General features: G+C 45.2%; 1 protein-coding gene across 12 annotated transcripts in view; it reads right to left on the bottom strand.

Moving 5' to 3' along the window:
• SRRM1 (serine and arginine repetitive matrix 1) overlaps positions 1-25,059 on the bottom strand; it is an 87,936-nt gene that overhangs the window by 14,529 nt on the left and 48,348 nt on the right. For 6 of the 12 annotated variants that reach the window (XM_068268962.1, XM_068268970.1, XM_068268960.1 and 3 more), the window contains 6 exons: positions 19,584-19,849; positions 7,580-7,660; positions 7,322-7,408; positions 6,769-6,907; positions 6,618-6,659; positions 2,144-2,248 (listed from right to left, as the gene is read on the bottom strand). In XM_068268962.1, the coding sequence (XP_068125063.1) occupies positions 2,144-2,248; positions 6,618-6,659; positions 6,769-6,907; positions 7,322-7,408; positions 7,580-7,660; positions 19,584-19,849 (720 nt within the window). The remainder of the gene's footprint in view (positions 1-2,143; positions 2,249-6,617; positions 6,660-6,768; positions 6,908-7,321; positions 7,409-7,579; positions 7,661-19,583; positions 19,850-25,059) is intronic. The other 6 variants (XM_068268971.1, XM_068268963.1, XM_068268966.1 and 3 more) reach the window with 3 other exon arrangements.

Here is a 25,059-nt window from a genome sequence, read left to right as displayed (position 1 = left end):
GGCACGTCCTGGCTGCCACGGGCTGGAGGAAGCCCCAGGTAAGTGGATGGGCATTTTTATTTTTTTAACAGACACCCTGAACCTTCCCTTTAAAGTGGATCCGAGGTGAAAAACTAACTATAACAAGTAACACGTCTTTATATCTTATCTAAAGTTTAGATGGTTTACACAGCATATCTAGCTGCACACAGCCTTAACAGTTTATGGTTATTTCTTCCTGTGATACAATGAGAGCGGCCATGTTATGATTGTCATCATTACACAGCCAAGCTTATTTGCATCTCCACGCCTCAGCCTGTGATAACTCCACTCCCCCCTCCTCCCCTTGCCTCTGAAATCCCGTTTGACAGCTTGCAGCATGAGGGTGAGGAAAGGGTCATTCAGAGTAGGGGGGTTTGAGAAGTCAGGATGGGGAGCAATAAAAGCTGAAGGGATAGTCAGGGGCTGCAGCTAAAGTACCTGACATCCGATCCTACAGCGACGCTGCTATAGATGTTCTTCCCCATCCCTTCCTCACCATGGCCCTCCTCCTGTGCCTGTGTCAGCGCAGCGTGTAATTGTTAGTCTATCAGCTCTGCTACTCCTGGATGTTTCCTCCGTGTTGAATTAGCGCGCAGGCAGAAATGCCCGGCGGATCGCTCAGAAACAGCCGTATCAGTCTGACGACAGAGCGTACACACGCCGGACTGTCGCTGGCACGCCCACCCAGCGGGAGGCAACGACGGACCCGTCGTTGCCTAAAGTCCGGCGTGTGTACGGACCTTTATTCATTACGAGCTTTTTTGTGAGTGGAATCATCAGGAAGCAGGGAGGTTATGACATCACAATTGGCTTCATAGGAGACAGACAAACATGGAGCCTGCCATGAGCTGTCAGGAGCATCATTCTCTGCAAATACTATATAAAGATTCTGTGAAATCCAAACGTGGACAGTGAAATGCATATGTAATGTAAGTACAGCCAATGTTTAGCTACTGATATATGTGTGTTTATTTTCTCTGAGACCCTATACCTAACAGCTCCTCTTTAAGCACATAGGAGAGTTTCCAATCACTTTCTGCCTGACCAAACATTATATTCTATATCATTAAAGATTGAACTCCTTAAACTAAAGTACCTACTCCTACATACGTGAAAAAAAAACTGAAAGCATTCTGTGTGTAAAAATGTTAACTTTAAATGCAGAGAGCAGTACAAGTTTGCAATAGCATGCTAATCAACAAATGTAATCAAAGTCGGCTAGAAGCTCTCTGCACTCTGCTCCCCTCCTCAAGTGACTCAGCCATTGCCGTGGCAATGTGTCTATTCAGTGGAAGAGGGAGGATGAGCAGAGCCAATAAGTTGTGCGTGATCTTTGACTGCATAGGTATTAGCTATGGTGGTGTTCCGATCAATATTATGGAGCAGCTAAACTGGAATTAACCACTTCCGGATACCGGGTGGTTTGGCTGATCTGTGCTGCGGGGGCTCTTCAGCCCGCAGCACAGATCAGAAATCGTGCAGGGCGATCAGACTTCCCCCCTTTTTTCCCCACTAGGGGGATGTGCTGCTGGGGGGGTCTGATCGCCGCCGCGCTGCTGTGCCTAGCGGGGGGGGCTCCTCAAAGCCCCCCTCCGCAGCGCTAGTCCTCCCTCTGCCGCCTTCCCTCCCTCTCCCGTCCCCTGTATGCGGCGCAGGACGGAAAGCCGTCCTGCGCCGGATAGGATAGGCTTTAGCCTATCAGATGCCGGCGATCCCCGGCCAATCAGAGGCCGGGGATCGCCGATCTCCGTCACGGCGCTGCTGCGCAGCAGCGCCGTATGTATGTAAACAGCGGGGAAGATCTTCCCCGCCTGTTTACATTTACCCTGCGAGCCACGATCGGAGGCTCGCAGGGTGTTCACGGAGACACCCTCCGTGAACTGACATGGAACGGCCGCTCATTCGAGCGGCCGTTTCCATGGAAACCGCTTCAGGATTCAGGGGCGTACATATGCGTACGCAGAATCCTGAAGTGGTTAATAGTGCTTTGTTTACTGAGCAAAAGAAAAAAAAAACAACAACAAACAGTTACAGGGTATCATCATCTTTCACTGAATGCTCAATGTCCATATGAGTTACTTCCATTTTTCCCCAACTAGTTTTTGTGCAATCAGTTCATTACCTTCGCCTTTGTGGAGATGGAGTTCGACGCCTCCTGGGAGGTGGAGGAGGAGAAGGACTGCGCCGCCTTCTTGCTGGAGGTGGAGTTGGACTTCTCCTCCTTCTACTAAAAACAGTAAAGGGACTTTGCATTACTTTTCCAATAAAGCTTTGGTTTAAAAACAAAACAAAAAACAAAACAAAAACAACTTAGCAACAAACTGAAAAACTGAACAATAAGTTCATAATTGCAAACCCCTTTCAATAGCACTCAGATCACAGTTTCTTGTATTTGCTTATTATACTTTTACAGTTTTAAATTCATTGTGTGTATTTAAAATCCTAGTTCAGCATCCCATTTTCTAATGTACACAATCATACATTTTAAGAAAGAAGAGAAGTGGGAGTGGCACACCTTGCCCGTAAGGTGGGTGCATAGCCTGTAGGTGCTGAGCCCAAGCACCAAATCACATAAGCCAAGTATGAATCCAGGCTAGCACACCATTCAAGTTGCAATAGTCTTTATTGCTACATCAGCACATAAAAGTGACAATTGTTTTGGGGCCAATGGGTGGTCCCCTTCATCAGACAGTGCAGGCAAAATCATAATCATACATTTTGGTTGGGCTGTGAATGGATCCCTCACACCGCAGACAGCAAGAACCTACAGGACCCAGCCAGCTCGCCATTTACTGCAAAATGCACAGGTGCGCAATGTAATGAAGAATGCAAATTTACTATCATATGAATTTCAAAAAAATTGGTGGCTGAACTGCGCGTTTTCCTCCGGGCACTCCGGGTTTCCTCCCACATCCCAAAAAAAGCATACAATTACTGTAAGTTAATTGACTTCCCCTAAATTGGCCCTAGACTACGATACATGCACTACATGATACAAAGACATATGACTATAGTAGGGACTAGAGACTGTGAGCCCCTCTGAGGGACAGTTAGTGACAAGACAATATACTCTGTACAGAGCTGCATAATATGTCAGTGCTACATAAATACTTAAAATAAATAAGTGAACAATAAACAGATGAGACGATTGATTGATGACAATTGATTTAATGATGAGAATCATCCTCCTGTGACCATATCTATCAAGGTGCAGTAAGCTGGAAAATTATGTTTAGTGTAATAAAACATCTACAAAAAAAAACAAAACAAAACAAAAAAAACCTTAAAAACATTTAATGTTTTATTTTCTCTGCTCAATGACAGTCTTTCAAGTGTCCCAGAGCTATACTGATATGGACTATTAAACTTTTTTCTCTATCTCCTGCACAAAGAAGCTTTTCTATGCAGCCAAGTTTTATGGTTTTAATTCCTTAACAGTGAGGATTATCCTATAGTCTGACTAGGTCCCAGTCCGGTGCCACTTTCATACCTGGATGGTAAACTTGATCAGGCAGAAAAAGGCAGCCCAGATGCTTGAATGAGAGTGCATTTTTCAAACTGCAAATGCAGCGCAAAAACCGCTGCCAGTGTGTATTAGCCCTTATATACAGTAAGATGCGAAAGTTTGGGCAACCTTGTTAATCGTCATGGTTTTCCTGCAAAAATCGTTGGTTGTTACGATAAAAAAATGTCAGTTAAATATATCATAGGAGACACACAGTGATATTTGAGTAGTGAAATGAAGTTTATTGGATTTACAAAAAGTACGCAATAATGGTTTAAACAATATTAGGCAGGTGCATACATTTGGGCACCACAAAAATGAAATCAATATTTAGTAGATCCTCCTTTTGCAGAAATTTCAGGTTTCAATAAGAGTCTGGATTCTGGTTGAAGGTATTTTGGACTATTCCTCTTTACAAAACATCTCTAGTTCCTACAGGTTTGAAGGCTTCCGAGCATAGGCAGCTCTCTAACTCTCACCACAGATTTTCAATTATATTCAGGTCTGGGGACTGATATGTCAATTAAATATCATATAGGAGACACACAATGATATTTGAGAAGTGAGGTTTATTGGATTTACAGAAAGTGTGCAAATATTGTTTAAATAAAATTAGGCAGGTGCATAAATGTGGGCACTGTTGTCATTTTATTGATTCCGAAACCTTTAGAACTAACTATTGGAAATCAAATTGGCTTGGTAAGCTCAGTGACCCCTGACCTACATACACAGGCGAATCCAATTATAAGAAAGTATTTAAGGGGGTAAATTGTACGTTTCCCTCCTGTTTTAAATCTCTGAAAAGTAGCAACATGGGGGTCTGAAAACAACTCTCAAATGACCTGAAGACAAAGATTGTTCACCATCATGGTTTAGGGGAAGGATACAGAAAGCTGTCTCAGATTTTAGCTGTCTGTTTCCACAGTGAGGAACATATTGAGGAAATAAAAGACCACAGGCTCAGTTCAAGTTAAGGCTGGAAGTGGCAGACCAAGAAAAATCTCAGATAAACAGAAGCGGCTAATGGTGGGAACAGTCAGAGTCAACCCACAGACCAGCACCAAAGGCCTACAGCATCATTTTGCTGCAGATGGAGTCACTATGCATCGTTCAACCATTCGGCACACTTTACATAAGGAGATGTTGTATGTGAGAGTGATGCAGAAGAAGCCTCGTCTCCACCCACAGCACAAACAGAGCCGCTTAGTGTATGCTAAAGCACATTTAAACAAGCCAGCTTCATTTGTGAATAAGATGTGGACTGATGAAACTAAAATTAAGTTATTTGGGAATAAAACGGGGCGTTATGCATGAAGGAAAAACAACACAGCATTTCAAGAAAAACACCGGCTACCTACAGTTAAATATGGTGGTGGTTCCATCATGCTGTGGGGCTGTGTGGCCAGTGCAGGGACTGGGAATCTTGCCAAAGTTGAGGGACGCATGGATTCCACTCAGTATCAGCAGATTCTGGAGACCAATGTCCTGGAATCTGTGACAAAGCTGAAGCTGCGTCGGGGCTGGATCTTTCAACAAGATAATGACCCTAAACACTGCTCAAAATCCACTAAGGCATTCATGCAGAGGAACAAGTACAATGTTCTGGAATGGCCATCTCAGTCCCCAGACCTGAATATAATTAAAAATCTGTGGTGTGAGTTCAAGAGAGCTGCCCATGCTCGGAAGCCATCAAAACTGTAGGAACTAGAGAGGTTTTGTAAAGAGGAATGGTCCAAAATACCTACAACCAGAATCCAGGCTCTCATTGGAACCTACAGGAAGCATTTAGAGGCTGTAATTGCTGCAAAAGGAGGATCTACTAAATACGGATTTAATTTCATTTTTGTGGTGCCCAAATTTGAGCACCTGCCTAATTTTGTTTAAACAATTATTGCGCACTTTCTGTAAATCCAATAAACTTCATTTCACTTCTCAAATATCACTGTGTTAGTCTCCTATATGATATATTTAACTGACATTTTTTATCGTAACAACGAACAATTTATGTAGGAAAATCATGACGCTTAAAGGGAACCATAGATGAAAAACAAAGATTCTATTCATATACCTGGAGCTTCCTCCAGCCCCATACGCTCGGATCGCTCCCACGCCGCCATCCTCCTCTGCCCACAGCTACGAGGACCGGCTCCCCGTTGTCCCGTCGGAACCAGTCTAAGCGTAAGGGAAGTGCGCTGTTTGCGCATCTCTGCAGCAGCCGCTGGAGAGATACGTAGAGGGCACACTTCTCCTGCGTAGCTGGCTCCGATGACGTCAGTGACGGGAGCCGGTTCTCGTAGATGCAGGCAGCGGAGGACGACGGCGTGGGATCGATCAGAGCGTATAGGGCTGGAGGAAGCCCCAGGTATGTATGAAACCTTTTTCATTTTCCCTTCTAGGTTCATCTCTGGTTCCCTTTAACCCCCCTGGCGGTATGAAAAATTCCGCCAGGGGGCAGAGCAGCAGTTTTTTTAATTTTTTTTAAATCATGTAGCGAGCCCAGGGCTCGCTACATGATAGCCGCTGCTCAGCGGCATCCCCCCGCCCAATTCGATCGCCTTCGGCGATCTCCGATCAGGAAATCCCGTTCAAAGAACGGGATTTCCTGGAGGGCTTCCCCAGTCGCCATGGCGGGATGACGTCAGCGACGTCATTGGGAGTCCCGATCCACCCCTCGGCGCTGCCTGGCACTGATTGGCCAGGCAGCGCACGGGGTCTGGGCGGGGTGGGGGGTTGGGGCCCGCGCGCCGCAACAGATAGCGGCGATCGGGCGCGGGCCGGCGGCGATCAGTGTGCTGGCGCAGCTAGCAAAGTGCTAGCTGCGTCCAGCAAAAAAAAAAATTATGTAAATCGGCCCAGAAGGGCCTGAGCGGCACTCTCCGGCGGCTTACCCAGTGTCCAGCACGGGGTTACCGCTAAGGAGGTTAACAACGTTGCTCAAACTTTCACATCCCACTGTGCAGACCAACAGAATTTGCCAGGTAGAAAAATAAATTATACTGTAGTACTGTTCATAGAATGACTCTAAACTGCCCACAATCCATTCTTTGAAAGTACTAAAACATAACAGCACAACAGTTATGCCCAAACCAACCTTTTAAGAAGAGGTGATTGCCACCTTTTCACAGTCTGCATCCTGACAGCAAGAAGGAAAAACAGTTTCAAATTCATTACAACCTAATGATTTACTACATTTTTCAATTTGGAGAGCAAGTGCATCAGGAAAAAGAAAACAAATTAGATACCGTGGAGAGGGTTCCTTGGGTCTTTTTTTTGGAGAGGGGCTTCTTGATGCTGAATGTCTTCGCCTTCTACCAACCTCTCCATTCTTCACTGTAGTACGCTTTGGCCTTTCATCCTCAGAAGAAGAGGAAGACCCAGAGTCTAGGCATTAAACATAGTCAAACATGGGTGTTAATGAAGCATTGTAATATAAACCAGTTTCATTTTATTTACCAAAAAAAAAAAAAAAAAACATCAACTGCTTCGGTCAGCCTTTAAAAGCCGAAACGTCCTGTCTTTATTGCAGTCCTGAGCTACACAATTTATCCTAGGTTTTAAATAACAGTTGTTTTCTTCCTGTTGTAACTAGAAGTGGATGAATCTCTTCAAAATAAACTAGCTCAATACCCTAAATCAGGCAAGAATGGAACTAGGATCGAATGCAAGTCAATGTAATAACATCAAAGCATGTATCTGGATTGTACACCAGACTAAAAATGCCCGATGCATCAACAATAAGAAAAAGTATAGATTACAAAAACAATTGTAAATATTTAATGAAAATGCCCTTTATACCCGAAGATGACTGCTGGTTTTGTCTTCTGTACTGGCGACGTTGCTGTACCGAATCTGAGACCCCCATTTTGCCTCCTTTATCATCATCTACGAAAACAAATATATATATTTTCAATAAAAACACACAAGTCGTTATTTCCACATGGACATGCTTTTCTTATAAAGGCTCGTTTCCAATAGGGGCAATTTGGAATCATTTCATCAATAACGAAACTGGCTTTAGCATAAAATAGTCTGTGTAATCAACTAGAAACTTACCTGAATCGGACAGGTCTCTTTTGCGAGGTCTTGGGGGAGGTGATGGAGTCTTTCGCTTTTCTATCATTTTGTGTTTTGGAACTATAATAAAGCAAATTGAACATGCAAAAATAATTGTGGGGAACAATGAACAAGGCAGCCAGCATATAGCAAACGAAACAAAAAAAATTACTTTGTGTATGAACAGGACTTCATTATGCACACAAAGTCCTAAAAGCTAAAAGTTGTTGCTGTAAACAGCTGTTCATTTTAAGCCATGTTTTTGAGTCACCTGCAATACTCATTCTTCCTAATTTTAGATAAAAATCTAGTGTGAGTACTAGGGTTGTGGAGTCGACAAGTAAATCCTTTGATTCAGTTTATGGTACTTTCAACGCCCACTGCTCTATTTCAGATACTAACGTATTATTTATCCTTATTGAGAAAACAGAAATATGGTGTTTCCCCACTGCTAGAGCCCAGCAATATTAAATCTATACGAAGATGATAGCTGCTTTTGGTAACAAAACAAGCAACTATTGGCTATGAAGAGGACGCAGTACACTATTCGTCATTCAAGCCTGTCACTGTCAACATAAATGAGGATATTGTTAAAATCTGAGTCTGAGAGCTAAGCCCATCATGGTTTTTATTGAATTATAAGAGACTACAAGCAATTATTAACACTAAAGTTTACACAAAAGACAAAAACAAGGAAACCATATGGTTATATTCTGATAACCAGTCAGGCACTAGGGATGAACCTATTATGAGAGTTAAAGAGGAACTCCGGTAAAAATAATGTAATAAAAAAGTGCTTCATTTTTACAATAATTATTATATATAAATGATTTAGTCAGTGTTTGCCCATTGTACGAGCTTTTCTCTCAATTTACATTCTGACATTTATCACATGGTGACATTTTTACTCCTGGCAGGTGATGTCACTGGAAGTAGCTGCTGCTTGATTTTTTTGGCAGTTGGAAACAGCTGTAAACCGCTATTTCCCACAATGCCACAAAGAGGTTCACAGACAGGAAACTGTCAGGACCATAGTACTCAGTTTCCTGTGGGAGGGGTTTCACCACATTATAAGCCATACAGAGCCCTGATGAGGAGTGTGTGAAAAGTAAAAGATTTCTCATGTAAATCGGCTACTGATTGGGATGAAATTCAATTCTTGGTTACGGTTTCTCTTTAAGTTCAGTTAAACTTCATTTAAGTAGGCAGAGGAAAAGAGTTCAATCTTCCTATATTATACATTCTTCATGCATCTAAACAGGGTTGCGAGTGATAGACAACATCTCAGCATTCGATGTGCACAACATACTTCACAACAGATCTGCAGGAAATGTATACATATAGTACAGCAGTACTATATTATTCTGATTAAATTATACTAACACTAAACCCCAATTTTAAAAGCTTATCAAATACATTTATTTAATGAATTAAAAGAAACTTTTATACTCCTGTTTAATTCGGAGAGCTGACAATAGTTATGAGCTTATGCCAAAAAAAAAAAAAAAAAAACAAAGCTGTTCTCTTCAATAGTTTTGAAAATGCTTTATAGATAGCTGGCTCACTGACTTGTATAAGGGCTGGTTCACACGGGCGTCTGCTGAGCTTTTGCTTGGCATTGCGTTCAAACGCCAGTGTTTAAACGCCAGCGTTTAAAAGCTAGCTTTTGAAAGCTTTTGAAAAGCGTTCAAGGCTAGCAGTTCTGGTCTCCGCTATTGTTTCCTCGCGTTTACTGCCTCTGAAAGCAGCATGTTGCTTTTGAGACTAGACGCAACGCTGGGATCTACTGCCAGGCTTTCATGAAAGCCTGCAAAAGCCAGCTCTAAACGCTCCCATTCACTTGCATGGGATGGCAGTAGATCCCAAAAAACGCTGCGTCTGAAACGCTGCGTTAAACGCCACAAAAACGCCCGTCTGAACCAGCCCTAATTGAATCTGGAGAGAAATACAGACACAAATTATGTGCATTACAGCTTCAAGTGCAGTGACGTTATCTCTACAGATTAAAAATGTCTGGAACCACAGAAGATTAAATACCGTATATACTCGCAAGCAAGCCGAATTTTTGACCCCCCCCCAAAAGTGGGCCAAAAGTTGGGGGGTCGGCTTGCTTGCGAGTCTCGTTGGTGGAAGGCCGCCTCCTCCCCCCCCCCCCCCTACCCCGCCGCTGCTATTAGCTTACTGTGCGGCTTCATCTATTCCCCTCTCCGTCTCCTGGGCATGTAAATAGTTCACAGCAGCTCGCTCCACGGCGGCTGCTGTGTGATGACAGGAAGCTGGAGGCAGAGCGGTTTCCATAGTAACGGCGATACACATCGCCGATACAGGAAGCCGCTCTGCCTACAGCTTCCTGTCATCACGCAGCAGCCGCCGTGGAGTTAGCTGCTGTTAACTATTTACATGCCCAGGAGGGGCAGTTGGGTGAGGCGGGGGGCACTATACTAGCTATACTTGGGCACTAAACTAGCTATACTTGGGCACTAAACTAGCTATACTTGGGCACTAAACTAGCTATACTTGGGCACTAAACTAGCTATACTTGGGCACTAAACTAGCTATACTTGGGCACTAAACTAGCTATACTTGGGCACTATACTAGCTATACTGAGCGCTATATTGAGCACTATACTAGCTATACTGGGCACTATACTAGCTATACTGGGCACTATACTAGCTATACTGAGCACTATACTAGCAATACTGGGCACTATACTAGCTATACTGGGCACTATACTAGCTATACTGGGCACTACCTACCGATACTGGCCACTATACTAACTATACTGGGACACACTGGGGGGGGGGGGGGATCACACGGCCAGCATTTCCTACCCCCGGCTTATATGCGGGTCGGCTTGCTTGCGAGTATGTACAGTACTCATTACTCACGTGCAAACTGCTAAACATACTTAATGAAACCATTTTCGAAAGCAGAAATGCCATTTTCTGCAATATGGCAAAGCATGGTAAAGAAACACTATCAATGCCTAAATGTTCTAAAATGACAATATACAAATGTAGCTGTGTAAACATTTTCCTACTTTTAAAGGGACTCCGAGCAGTGCAGAAACTATGGAAAGATGCATATCATTTTAAAGCTCTCTTTCTCCTCTTTTCAATGATATATAAACCACCCCCCTACGTCTTTTAGTTTTCGCTATTTTCGCGATTGAAATTGCCGCGGCCGCGATTTCGATCGCGAAAATAGAGAAAATTAAAAGGTGTAGGACAACGATTTAGGTGTCGTCAGAAAGAGGAGAAAGAGAGCTTTAAAATGATATCCATCAAGCCATAGTTATATTGTATTACAGAGGACGACACTTTCCCCAGTGTCAGCAGCTCCATTCTGCTGAATGCAGATGCTGACTTTGACAAAAAGTCGCCCTGTGTAATACAATATAACTATGGCTTGATGGATATCATTTTAAAGCTCTCTTTCTCCTCTTTCTGACGACACCTAAATCGTTGCCCTACGCCTTTTAGTTTTCTCTATTTTCGCGATCGAAATCGCGGCCGCGGCAAATTCAATCGCGAAAATAGCGAAAACTAAAAGGCGTAGGGTGGTGGTTTATATATCATTGGAAAGAGGAGAAAGGCCGTCCTACTTACCGGTAGTAGTGTTTCGGCGAATACTCCAGGACAGCTCCCCTGAGATTACCATTGAGTCCCTCCCCTATGGAAACAAATGCAAATTAATTCAATTAATCGATCCGCCCTTGGTCTCGCCCTATATAGCCAGTCCCCTCCTTCCCATCATCAGTTCAATAGAAGAGTATCTAGCTCAACCCATTCTGTCTTTAATTATTTATTTCTCTGACATACGCAAAATTAGGGCTGGGTACTAAGGCAGCTGTCCTGGAGTATTCGCCGAAACACTACTACCGGTAAGTAGGACGGCCTTTCTCTCATCATACTCCAGGACAGCTCCCCTGAGACCAGCGAGAACTCTTTACCTTAGGGTGGGATGACTGCCTGAAGCACCTTGCGTCCAAATGCCTGATCCTGGCTGGATAGCAACTCCACACGATAGTGCTTCACAAATGTCGAATGTCCCGACCATGTAGCTGCCTTGCATATCTGGTCTAATGTTGCTCCTGATCTTTCTGCCCAGGAGGCTGCCAAGGACCTCGTAGAGTGTGCTCTTATGTTTGTGGGTATATCACTACCTGACTCCTTATAAGCTAAAGCTATAACTTCCCTGATCCATCTGGCTATGGAACTTCTTGAAGCCTGTAACCCCTTACGGCTACCTGAAAATAAAACCAACAGATGGCTGGACCTTCTCCACTGCCGTGTTCTCTGTAAGTAGGTAATAATCGCCTGTCTTACGTCTAGATTTGCCAACCTCCTTTCCTTATTCTTAGGATCTGTGGAAAAAGATGGTAAAATAATTTCCTGAGTTCTATGGAACCCTGTGACTACCTTTGGTAGGTATGTTGGGTCTGGCCGGAAGACTATTCTGTCTGGGTGGATTATCATATAAGGATCTTTTATTGATAAGGACTGTATGTCTCCCACTCTCCTTGCTGTTGTAATGGCGACTAAGAAGGCTACCTTTAATGTTAGCAGCTTAATAGGTATTGTATCTGCTGGTTGAAAAACATCTGACATCAGGAAATCAAGAACCAGTGATAGGCTCCAGGGAGGTACCACTTTTACTGGTATAGGTTGTGATCTGGCCACTGCCTTTAGAAAGTTCTTTATATGCAACTCCGTGGACAACTGCCTGTCCAAAAAAACTGATAATGCTGACACCTGGACTCTGAGGGTGCTGACTGCCAACCCCATGTCCACGCCATCCTGTAAAAATTCTAAAATAAACCTCGTGTCATTTGATCTGACACTATTTTTCTCTTTCCAAGAACAAAAAACCTTCCATACCTTGGAATAAATTCTTCGTGTGTTTTCTTTTCTACATCTTAACAGAGTGTTAATCACCCTCTGTGAAAATCCTAAACCGCTCAAAGTCTGCCTTTCAGGATCCAGGCTGTGAGCTGGAAAAACCCCGGGTCTGGATGTAGCTGACTGTTCTGCATTAATAAGTCTGGCCTGGCTCCTAAGTGCCAAGGGCTCCTTATCCTTAGGGTCTGTAGAAACGGGAACCAGGCTCTTCTCGGCCACCAGGGTGCTATGAATATCACCTCTGAACGTGAGTGTCTCAACTTGTTGAGGGCTCTTGGGATCAGGTTGAACGGAGGAAAGGCGTACAATAGGCCTGTCGGCCATTCTACTGTTAGTGCGTCCAACCGGTCTGTTGAAGAGGAAGGATGTAGGGAACAGAAATCTGTTGTCTTTGCGTTCTGTGGAGTGGCAAACAGATCCAATATTGGTCTGCCCCACTGGGCTACTATCTGATCGAACACTTCCTGATTCAGTTGCCACTCTGCCTCCGTCAGGGTTGACCTGCTGAGCGCATCTGCCCAACGATTCTGGGTCCCTTGTATGTGAGTTGCCGTCAGTGACGTCACCTGTTCCTCTGCCCAGACTAAGATCTCCATGGTTAACTCTCTGAGACTCTGTACTCTGGTTCCCCCCTGCTTTCTGATATAGGAAACTGTGACCATATTGTCTGAAAACAACGTTACTTCTCTGTTGTGTAACTGAGGTTGAAACGACTGTAGTGCCAATTTGACAGCCATCAGCTCTCTGAAATTTGATGACTTCTGACTGAGCTGCGGAGACCACTGCCCCTGCACTTGATGCCCCTGACAGTGAGCTCCCCAACCCCATGCGCTGGCATCCGTATAAACTTTTACTGGATCTTTTTGCATCCAGGGACGCCCCCTGGCTAGCCGGTCTGCATCCAACCACCAATGGAGTGACTGTAATACTGGCTGTGGGGGGACAAAGTGATTGTCCAAGGAGGCCTTCTGTTTGTCCCATGTCTGTAGCAGCCATGACTGTAATTCCCGCATATGAGCTTGCGCCCACTCTACCGCCGGGATTACTGCCGTCATCTGACCTAACAGGGTCATTGTCTGTCGTAAGGAAACTGTCGGGGCTAATTCGTAGTCTCTCACCATCGTCATCAACTTGTCTACCTTTGACTCTGGTAGCAGAATCTTTTCCTGCCTTGAGTCCCATATTAACCCCAGGAATAGAGCTGTTTGAGTGGGTTGTAAGCATGACTTCTCTCTGCTGACTATCCATCCTAGAGTCTCCAGGGTTTGGATGCAGAGCTGTAAACTTTCTTTTAACGCTTGTTCTGTATTTGCCAGAACCAAAAAGTCGTCTAGGTATGGCAGGACCCTTACATTCTGGAGATGGAGATGACCGACGGCTTCCGCTACCACCTTCGTAAATATCCTCGGAGCCGAGGATATTCCGAATGGTAGGGCGCGATATTGATAATGACATACCGCGTCCCCTATAATTACCGCGAATCTCAGGAATTTCTGAAATTGTGGATGGATAGGGATGTGGAGGTAAGCGTCCTCCAAATCCAAGGTGGCCATGAACGCTTCTGGCCAAACCAAATTGCGGATCGATGCGACGCTCTCCATCCGAAATCTTTTCTCCAGAATGTAAGGGTTCAGAGGTTTCAAGTTGAGGATCATTCTGTATTTCCCTGACGGTTTTTGAATTACAAATACTCGGGAATAAAACCCTTTGCAATATTCCTGAACCGGAACCCTCTGAATTACCCTCTGTTGTAACAACTTTATCACAGAGGATTGAATAGCTACCGCCCTTTCTGGGTCCCTGGGAGTTCCTGTAATTACAAAATTTCTGGGGGGCTGGGCCCGGAATTCTATTTTGTATCCATTCCTTATTAACTCTAAAATAAAACTGTTCCCTGTTATCTTCTGCCAGGCTTGAAAAAAATAAAGAAGCCTTCCCCCCACCTGTAAGTCTCCGTCATTTGTCAGGCTTTGCAGAGGCTGGCTGTGGCTTATTGAACAGGAAGGTAGACTTTCCCCTGCCTGCATTATAAGTCCATCTCCTTGTTCTTTGGTGCTGTGGTTGCTGCGAGCTCTGTCTGCCTCCATCTCGTCTGGGAAAATAACGTTTCCCCTGAAAGGACCTATTTGTACCCCTTTTCCTTTTGTCTGGGAACTTTTTGGCTTTATCTGAGGACCTCTCAAGTATGTCAGTTAAGTCCATGCCAAACAATAACTGCCCCTCAAACTCCATAGCGCATAACCGATGTTTGGAGGATACATCGCCCTCCCACGTGTTCAACCACACTGCGCGCCTAGCTGAGTTTATGAGAGCAGTTGATTTGGCTGTGGACCTTAAAGATTCAGTGGCCCCGTCGGCCAAAAAAGCTACTGTCCTGGACATGACTGGTAGGGATTCCAAGATCTTTTCATGTGGGGTACCTGCCACTAAGTGTGCCTTTAACCCCCGCATCCACTTTTCCAAATTGCGCGTCAGGCAGATGGCTGCAATGGCGGGTTTAAACCCAAAGGCCGCTGCCTGCCATGCCCTTTTCAGAAGAATTTCTGCTTTACGATCCATTGGATCCTTTAAACTGCCTGCGTCCTCAAAGGATAAGTCTGCTGATTTAGAGTACTGGGCTAATGGTGCATCTAATTTAGGGCACTTTCCCCATACATCCTGATCCTCCTGCTTAAAGGGAAACCTTCTCTTAAACGACTTTGGTATGAATAATCTTTTTTCAGGCTGCTTCCACTGAGCTGATATCACACTTTTAATAGATTTGTGCACCGGAAACGTTCTGGTACCAGTTTCCTCCAGTCCCCTGTAAATATCATCCTGAACCGATGTGGCTGGAGTAGAGTCCTGGATATTCTCGGACTCGTATACAGCCTTTAAAAGCTCTGCTGTATCCTCCACACTAAACAGATACCTGGCCATTTTAGATGTGGAGGCTGTCTGGCCCTCTGCATCTCTAGCCTCCCCATCCTCAAACGATTCCCCCGAACCCTCCTCCAAAGATTCATTGGGAGAGTCAGGCTCAACAAGTCCAAAAACCGTAGGCAACACCTGTGACGGCTGCTGCGGACCCTGTACCAGTGGTTGCTCCTCAGCCTGTGTCCGACCCTGTATTGGTACTGAATCAGTGCTGACCACTACTGCCTGGGGTGGGGGGAGGGCCTGGGGCTGTACCTGCACCTGAGGCTGGGGCTGTGGCTGCGTGGGGAAAGCAGCTCTGAAGGCTGCAAATGTGGTTGTCAATTCTCTCTTCATTGACCTCATTAAATCTATCATTACCACATTAGTATCTGTGCTAGAATCCCCCTTATGCCTACACTTGTCACATGAGGATCTAGAACAAGTAGGTGGTAAAACATCTCCACATTTAGAGCACTTGTTTGTTTTCTGAGCTGACTTTGCATGCTTCTGTAAGAGAAAAAAACACAAACAATCTCTGTCAGTTCCACCCTGCCAAACCATTTCTTGTAACCTGTGCAGGGATCAGAGCTGTCTTGTACCTGAGTCTGCTGAGTTGTCTCATCCGCAGCTGGTACTCTGCTGTCTGCGGTGGCCTCCGCTTGTTCCATGTCCGCACAGACAGCGTGTCAGCGTCCACGTGTACTCCGCAGCTTAAAAGCTGATCTCCGCTCTCAGCCCCGCCTCCCGAGGTCAAAGAAACCCTTCCGGCTGAACCACCACTCGTACTGCGGTGGGCGGAGCTTCCGCGCGTGTCATTCCGCTTTCCCTTCCGGATTCCGGAACGCGCCTACGTGACCTCCAGCCTCGGCCAGGAAGACGCCGCACCTAGCTTTTAAACAGGCGGCCATGAGAGAGGACACCTCCGGCTCTCCTCCAGAGCTTTCAGCGCCGACAGGTAGTGTTTTTCTGCCTCCCCAGGCGTTCCAACACCTCCATCCGTCCTGCCCACACAAGCATAGACTGCTCCCTCATGGGGAAAAAAAAGCCCTATCTCCACCATAGGTGCTATAGCACGCTCCCCTACAGTGTATAAAATAATAAACTACTGCACTAGTCCATGGGTGAGTGGAAACAAATGAAGAACTGATGATGGGAAGGAGGGGACTGGCTATATAGGGCGAGACCAAGGGCGGATCGATTAATTGAATTAATTTGCATTTGTTTCCATAGGGGAGGGACTCAATGGTAATCTCAGGGGAGCTGTCCTGGAGTATGATGAGAGAAAGAGAGCTTTAAAATGATGTGCATCTTTCCATAGTTTCTGCACTGCTCGGAGTCCCTTTAATACATGTTAAATATCAGAGGCAAAAGCTGTAATTCATTGCGAGTACATTTTAGCTACGTTTGGAATGTCATTTGCATGGGTGAATCTCTGCAGTCTGACATGCTAAGAACAGTATAATATTGAAGCGGAGTTATATGAAAAAAGCCCATCAGGTTTCACACATACAATTACAAATGTTTATGTTGCACATAAGATACAGTTCCTCTGCTCTCTGTGAGAGAAAGCTCTGCCTGTCTCTAACTGAGCTCTCTGCACACAGGGTTAACCGATACACTGTAAGGTCATTCCCCCTCCTCTCATGGCTCATTCTCCTGTCTGGATTACAGCAGAATACCATCAGAAAAATGTGAAAGGAAGTAGATCACAGTAAACTAAGAGATAAGGATTCAAATGTATACACCAGTACTTAGCAGCACTTCCCAAACATTTCCTACCTCAATTGAAAAAAAAAAAACATGTTGATAGATATTGTTCCTTTAAAGGAATCATCAGGGAAAAAATAAAACAAAATCAGTTTTACTCACCTGGGGCTTTCGCCAGCCCCTTGCAGCAGACTGTCCCACGCTGAGGCGCTCCGCCGCCGTCCTGGGCTCCCCACACGGTGCAGAGGAGGACCCCAAGGTCGTCCTTTCTGTGCCTGCGTGAAGTGCAGCTGTCAATCACGGCCACGTCATCCGCGGCGCACTGTGCAGGCGCAGAACTACTGTAAGGACAACCTCGAGGTTAACCTCTGCACCGTGCCGGCGGCGAAGGTCAGCGTGGGAAAGTCGGCTGCAAAAGGCTGGAGAAAGCCCCAGGTGAGTAAAGCTGATTTTTTTATTTTTTCCCTGATTCCTTTAAAGATACCATTTTAAAAAACTGAAAAAGCCCACACTGAAGTTTTTCTTTAACCACTTCATGGAAAATGGACATTTATAAACATTCTATTTGTGCACATATTAGTGCAAATAGGTTGTTTAATAAATGTCCATTCGGCCAAAATGCATGTGCACCGTGGGAGAGTATGTGTGCACATGTTGATTTTAACCTGTCAATGCATGGTGTGAAGTGGTTAATAAGGCATACTTTTTTTAACAAAATGTATCTGGTTGCATGATATGGGATCAGTGTGAAAGATAAATGTAAAGAGTACTTCTAGTGTAAAAGACAGAGCCTGTCATGTAAGGCTCTGTCCTTAATGCTGCAGTTTCGCGGTCTCAGGGTTAACAACTTACCTGCTCGTCTGTGCTTCATGAAACAGGCAAAGCTCCATCACCTCCAGCGGCAGGATAGCTGTAGTCAATTTCCAAAGTCTTTCGACACGCTGTGGCCACCCCCACCCTCGTTACCGCAGCCTGCCTCCAGCTTGGCAGCCACTGATTAGGACACAGCTGTTAAAGCGGACCCAAACCAAACGTTTTTTTAATTCAGAATATTTATTTGCACCACTCTGACCCATACAAAGATAAATAAACACTCCGTCAAGCCTAAGAACATTTCAGCGCATGCTTTTCACCCTCTATTTTCATAACTAGGGTTGTACAGGTGGCAGCCATTACTTCTGAGCTTAGTAGGAGGTTTTAGATCATGGATGTGTTTGTCATCAGCTACCCTCCCTCACAGTGGCGTCGTCTATGTGAAATCTCACACAAGCTGAGATCACCTCCCCTGTGACATCAGTAGCAGCCTGTGTTTTGTTTTTATCTCCTCCACCAGTCTGCCGAATTCTGTCCTGGCAATATGAAAGGAAGGGAGTGGTTCCTCCAATAAATGTAAAATATTTTATATTTGTCATCATGCAGCTGAAAAAAGGCTATTATAATTTAGAAAATAGATTTTATTTCTGAAATCTTGTATTTTTAATTTGTGTCCACTTTAAGCTGAGGCAGGCAGCGTTAATGCAGGTGGGGGTGCCCAGGGTTTCAGCAATTTAAAAAAAAAAAAATCCACAGTGGCTTTTCTGAAGAGGGTGTCACCTCTCTAATGAAATACTGCCAAGCATCTAATGCTGGATACACACGTTGCGTTTCCGCGTGCGACGCGGCCGTCGATACGCGTCGATTCGATTATTTCCGAACATTTCCGAACGAACTTCGATGATTTTTAGGTCGAATGCCATGTAAAGTATGGCAAATCGACCTAATGATCCATCGAAGCTTGAATCGGACATGTCGGAAATAATCGAATCGACGCGTATCGACGGCCGCGTCGCACACGGAAACGCAACGTGTGTATCCAGCATAAGACCCATCTAAGACCCACCGATCCTGGCAGCATTAAGACAGAACTTTACATGAAAGGCTCTGTCTTTAAAACAGAACGTACTCTGCATACCGAAGCTGCTGTAAGAGAAGATACATCCTTGAGCTGATATAACATTCCCGAAAATACTAGGACATCAGTGAAACATTGTGAACAGAGAGGAATACAGTCTGCCATATTCATTTCCTTATAAACAATGCCAGTTGCCTGTTATTCCCAGCTGTTGGCTTTAGCGGTTTTTGAGCCCACACCTGCAACAAGCATGCAGCCAGTGGAGTCAGACCAGAGTCCAAGTATCTACATGCTCAATTTGGACCAGTGACATATGCTAGGTACACACCATACAATTTTCTGTTAGATTTTCTCTTAGATTTACCTGCCAGATAACTTTTTTCCATGTTGTAGGTAAATCTAACAGAAGAATCTAACAGAAAATTGTATGGTGTGTACCTAGCATTACAGTACTAGAGGCAGAGCATCAGTACCAAAGTTGGGCAATTTGCATTGTTTTCTAGAAAATGAAGATGGCAGCCTTCATGATCCTCTCATATCGGGTTACCTGTAAATGAGAGTTGATAGTAAGGAAAAAAAAAATAAAAATAAATAAAACTCAGATACCTTGAAACCGAGAAGGGGAAATTGATCCATGAATTTTTCTAGGCCGAGAGGACTGTGGGGAAGGAGAACGCCTTTTTGGAGGTGGGCTTGGTGGAGGAGACTGTCTATATCGCCTTCGTGGTGGACTTGCAGATGGGGTAGAACGACGAGGCTTGCGCGGTGGGCTAGAAGACATTCTTTTAGGCTGCTTCTTTGGAGGAGGGGGTGAATGTGATGAGGAAGAGGAGCTGCTGCTTCCAGACACAGAAGCTGAAGACCGTCTTCTCCTGTGAATATATATTAGTTGTTTGAGATTTCCTAATTAGCAAAGTTTTCTGTAAAGTAAAGCATTTAAGAATGCAAAACCACGTACAATTATATTTAACTCAATACACTTTGCACCAAAATTAGTCAAATTTCTGAAGCAGAACTATAAACATTCCAGTCTCCTAACCATCAGAGATCAGGTAGATCAACTAAACAGGATCTCTTTAATATTCCAAAGCAGGGATAGATGAATGTCTAAAAGAATCTTGCACATTTTACAGTTAGACAACCAGTCTAAAGATGTTAAGATTGTCTGCAGGGTGACCAAGAGAACATTTATTCTCAAGAACTTGCAGTGTTTGTTACACGCAAGTTGGCATTGTGGGGGAACATGTAGGCAAGAAGGATCTTGGTCCAAGTACCACGTCAAAAAGGATATATGCCCACACCCTTATACCAGAGAGAGAATTCCAATCAAGTGCCATTATCTTTGTCATCTACGATGTAAATGATGTATGTGGGTAAAAACAACAGGAAAGTGAAATCACGGATACAAGAGCATAAGAATTACATAAAGGGACTCATGACGGGTACTGCCTTTAGGGACTTTCTGGTAGCCAGACTTTTTAAAGCTGTAGGCCATTTGGCAGCTTAGGTTAGGTGGATGGTATTAGAAAAGAAAGAGAAGTTGAAAAGATGAGCATACTGTGATAGGCTTCTATTACAAAGGGAAATTCTGGACTCCCCCAAGATGCCTGAATGAACACTTTGGGCCTGATCCAATTCACTTTTCTTCTAAGTTTTCTCCTAGGTGATATTTCAGATCTTATCAATAAAATGCCTTTTAACCACTTGCCGACCGCCCCCAGCTGATGGGCGGTGGCAACGACTGGGCCTAAACGACCGCAATACGCCCATCGGCGGCGGCAGGCGTGGTTATGCGGCGATCGCGTCATTCGTGACGCGATCAGCTGCCGGTGACTGGCTCCGCCCCCTCGCGCTGTAACCCGCCGGCTGTTCGGAAGCGCCGGCGGGTTACTAGCACCTGGATCACCGCTGCACGTATGTATAATAGGCTTTGTAATGTATACAAAGCCTATTATACAGGCTGTCTCCTGCCCTGGTGGTCCCAGTGTCCGAGGGACCACCAGGGCAGGCTGCAGCCACCCTAGTCTGCACCCAAGCACACTGATTTCCGCCCCCCTGCCGCCTGATTGCCCACAGCACCCCTCAGACCCCCACCCCCCAGACCACTGTTAGCACCCAATCACTCCCCTCATCACCCATCAATCACTCCCTGTCACTTTCTGTCAACGCTATTTTTTTTTTAACCCCAAACTGCCCCCTGCTCCTTCCTGATCACCCCCCCACCCCTCAGATTCTCCCCAGACTCCCCCCCCCCATGTACAGTATGTCTCTATCCCCCCTGTAATAACCCACTGATCACCTGTCAATCACCCCTTGTCACTGCCACCCATCAATCAGCCCCTAACCTGCCCCTTGCAGGCAATCTGATCACCCACCCACACCAATAGATCGCCCGCAGATCAGACATCTGATCACCTCCCAAGTGCAGTGTTTACATCTGTTCTCTATTTTAAAACACCCACTAATTACCCATCAATCACCCCCTATCACTGTTACCCATCAGATTAGACCCTAATCTGCCCCTTGCGGGCACCCAATCACCCTCCCACACGCTCAGATTGCCCTCAGACCCCCCCCTTATCAATTCGCCAGTGCATTATTTACATCTGTTCTTCCCTGTAATAACCCACTGATCACCTGTCAATCACCCCCTGTCACTGCCACCCATCAATCACCCCCTGTCACTGCCACCCATCAATCACCCCCTGTCACTGCCACCCATCAATCACCCCCTGTCACTGCCACCCATCAATCACCCCCTGTCACTGCCGCCCATCAATCACCCCCTGTCACTGCCACCCAATCAATCAGCCCCTAGCCTGCCCCTTGCGGGCAACCTGATCACCCACCCACACCATCAGATTGCCCCAGACCTACCCTCAGATCACCTCCAAAGTGCATTTTTTACATCTGTTCTGCCATCTAATCACCCACTGATCACCCATCAATCAGCCCCTGTCACTGATACCCATCAGATTAGACCCCTATCTGCCCCTAGGGCACCCAATCACCCGCCCACACCCTCAGAACGCCCTCAGACCCCAGCCCTGATCACCTCGCCAGTGCATTGCTTGCATTTCCCCCCTCTAATCACACCTTGAGACACCCATCAATCACCTCCTGTCACCACCTGTCACCCCCTAGCACACCTACCCATCAGATCAGGCCCTAATTTGCCCCGTGTGGGCTCTTGATCACTCGGCCAAACCCTCAGACCCCCCCCAGACCCCCTTTCCGATCACCTCCACAGTGCATTGATTGCATCTATTTTCCCCTCTAACCACCCCCTGAGACACCAATCAATCACCTCCTGTAACCCCCCTAGCACTCCTATCCATCAGATCAGGCCCAATACAACCTGTCATCTAAGAGGCCACCCTGCTTATGACCGGTTCCACAAAATTTGCCCCCTCATAGACCACCTGTCATCAAAATTTGCAGATGCTTATACCCCTGAACAGTCATTTTGAGAAATTTGGTTTCCAGACTACTCACGGTTTTGGGCCCGTCAAATGCCAGGGCAGTATAGGAACCCCACAAGTGACCCCATTTTAGAAAGAAGACTCCCCAAGGTATTCTGTTAGGTGTATGACGAGTTCATAGAAGATTTTATTTTTTGTCAACAGTTAGCGGAAATTGATTTTTATTGTTTTTTTCACAAAGTGTCATTTTTCACTAACTTGTGACAAAAAAAATAAAATCTTCTATGAACTCACCATACACCTAATGGAATACCTTGGGGTGTCTTCTTTCTAAAATGGGGTCACTTGTGGGGTTCCTATACTGCCCTGGCATTTTAGGGGCCCTAAACCGTGAGGAGCAGTCTAGAAAACAAATGCCTCAAAATGACCTGTGAATAGGACGTTGGGCCCCTTAGTGCACCTAGGCTGCAAAAAAGTGTCACACATGTGGTATCGCCGTACTCAGGAGAAGTAGTATAATGTGTTTTGTGGTGTATTTTTACACATACCAATGCTGGGTGGGAGAAATCTCTCTGTAAATGGACAAATGTGTTTAACCACTTCCCGACCACGCACTCATACCGCGCGTCAGCAAAGTGGCAGCTGCAGGACCAGCGACGCAGTTCTGCGTCGCCGGCTGCAAGCTAATTAATCAGGAAGCAGCCGCTCGGGGGCTCCGTGAATAGCCTGCGGGCCGCCGATCGCGGCTCGCAGGCTAAATGTAAACACAAGCGGAAATAATCCGCTTTGTTTACATCCGTACAACGCTGCTAACAGTAGCAGCGTTGTACCAGATCAGCGATCCCCGGCCAATCAGCGGCCGGGGATCGCTGTCACATGACAGGCAGGAGCCTGTTAGAGGCTGCACAGGACAGATACGTTCCTGTGCAGCCTCCGATCTCTGGGGAAGGGAGGGAATTTCGCCGCGGAGGGGGGCTTTGAGGTGCAGGCAGGAGCGATCAGACCCCCCCAGCACATCATCCCCCTAGTGGGGAAAAAAGGGGGGCGATCTGGTCACTCTGCCTGCAGCCTGATCTGTGCTAATGGCTGCACAGCCCACCCAGCACAGATCAGCTAAAACAGCGCTGGTCCTTAAGGAGGGGGTAAAGGGTGGGTCCTCAAGTGGTTAAAAAAAATCAAAAATTTGTCATTTACAGAGATATATCTCCCACCCAGCATGGTTATATGTAAAAATACACCACAAAACACATTATACTACTTCTCCTGAGTACGGCGATACCACATGTGACACTTTTTTGCACCCTAACTGCGCTAAGGGGCCCAAAGTCCAATGAGTACCTTTAGGATTTCAAGGGTCATTTTGCGGCATTTGGTTTCCAGACTACTCCTTGCGGTTTAGGGCCCCTAAAATGCCAGTGCAGTATAGGAACCCCACAAGTGACCCCAATTTAGAAAGAAGACACTCCAAGGTATTCTGTTAGGTGTATGATGAGTTCATAGAAGATTTTATTTTTTGTCACAAGTTAGCGGAAATTGATTTGTATTTTTTCCACAAAGTGTCATTTTCCGCTAACTTGTGACAAAAAAAAAAATCTATGAACTCACCATACTCCTAACAGAATACCTTTGGGTGTCTTCTTTCTAAAATGGGGTCATTTGTGGGGTTCCTATACTGCCCTGGAATTTTAGGGGCCCTAAACCGTGAGTAGTCTTGAAACCAAATGTCGCAAAATGACCTGTGAAATCCTAAAGGTACTCATTGGACTTTGGGCCCCTTAGCGCAGTTAGGGTGCAAAAAAGTGCCACACGTGGTGTCGCCGTACTCAGGAGAAGTAGTATAATGTGTTTTGGGGTGTATTTTTACACATACCCATGCTGAGTGGGAGAAATATCTCTGTAAATAGACAATTGTGTGTAAAAAAAATAAAAAATTGTCATTTACGGAGATATTTCTACAACCCAGCATGGGTATGTGTACAAATACACCCCAAAACACATTATACTACTACTCCTGAGTACGGCAATACCACATGTGTGGCACTTTTTTGCAACCTAACTGCGCTAAGGGGCCCAAAGTCCAATGAGCATTTTTAGGCTTTACAGGGGGTGCTTACAATTAGGCACCCCCCAAAATGCCAGGACAGTGAACACACCCCACAAATGACCCCATTTTGGAAAGTAGACACTTCAAGGTATTCAGAGAGGAGCATAGTGAGTCCGTGGCAAATGTTATTTTTTTTTTTGTCGCAAGTTAGAAGAAATGGAAACTTTTTTTTTTTTTTTGTCACATAGTGTCATTTTCCGCTAACTTGTGACAAAAAATAAAATCTATGAACTCACCATGCCTCTCACTGAATACTTTGGGATGTCTTCTTTCCAAAATGGGGTCATTTGGGGGGTATTTATACTATCCTGGAATTTTAGCACCTCATGAAACATGACAGGTGGTTAGAAAAGGCAAAGATGCTTCAAAATGGGAAAATTCACTTTTGGCACCATAGTTTGTAAAAGCTATAACTTTTACCCAATCCAATATACATACACAATGTTTTTTTTTAATCAAAGACATGTAGCAGACTAACTTTCGCGCTCAAATGTATAGGAAATTTAACTTTATTTGAAAAATGTCAGCACAGAAAGTTAAAAAAGTCATTTTTTTG

Source organism: Hyperolius riggenbachi, chromosome 2 (genome assembly GCF_040937935.1).
Source record: "Hyperolius riggenbachi isolate aHypRig1 chromosome 2, aHypRig1.pri, whole genome shotgun sequence".
Taxonomy (NCBI): Eukaryota; Metazoa; Chordata; class Amphibia; order Anura; family Hyperoliidae; genus Hyperolius; species Hyperolius riggenbachi.
This window is presented reverse-complemented; position numbering and strand designations above follow the sequence as displayed.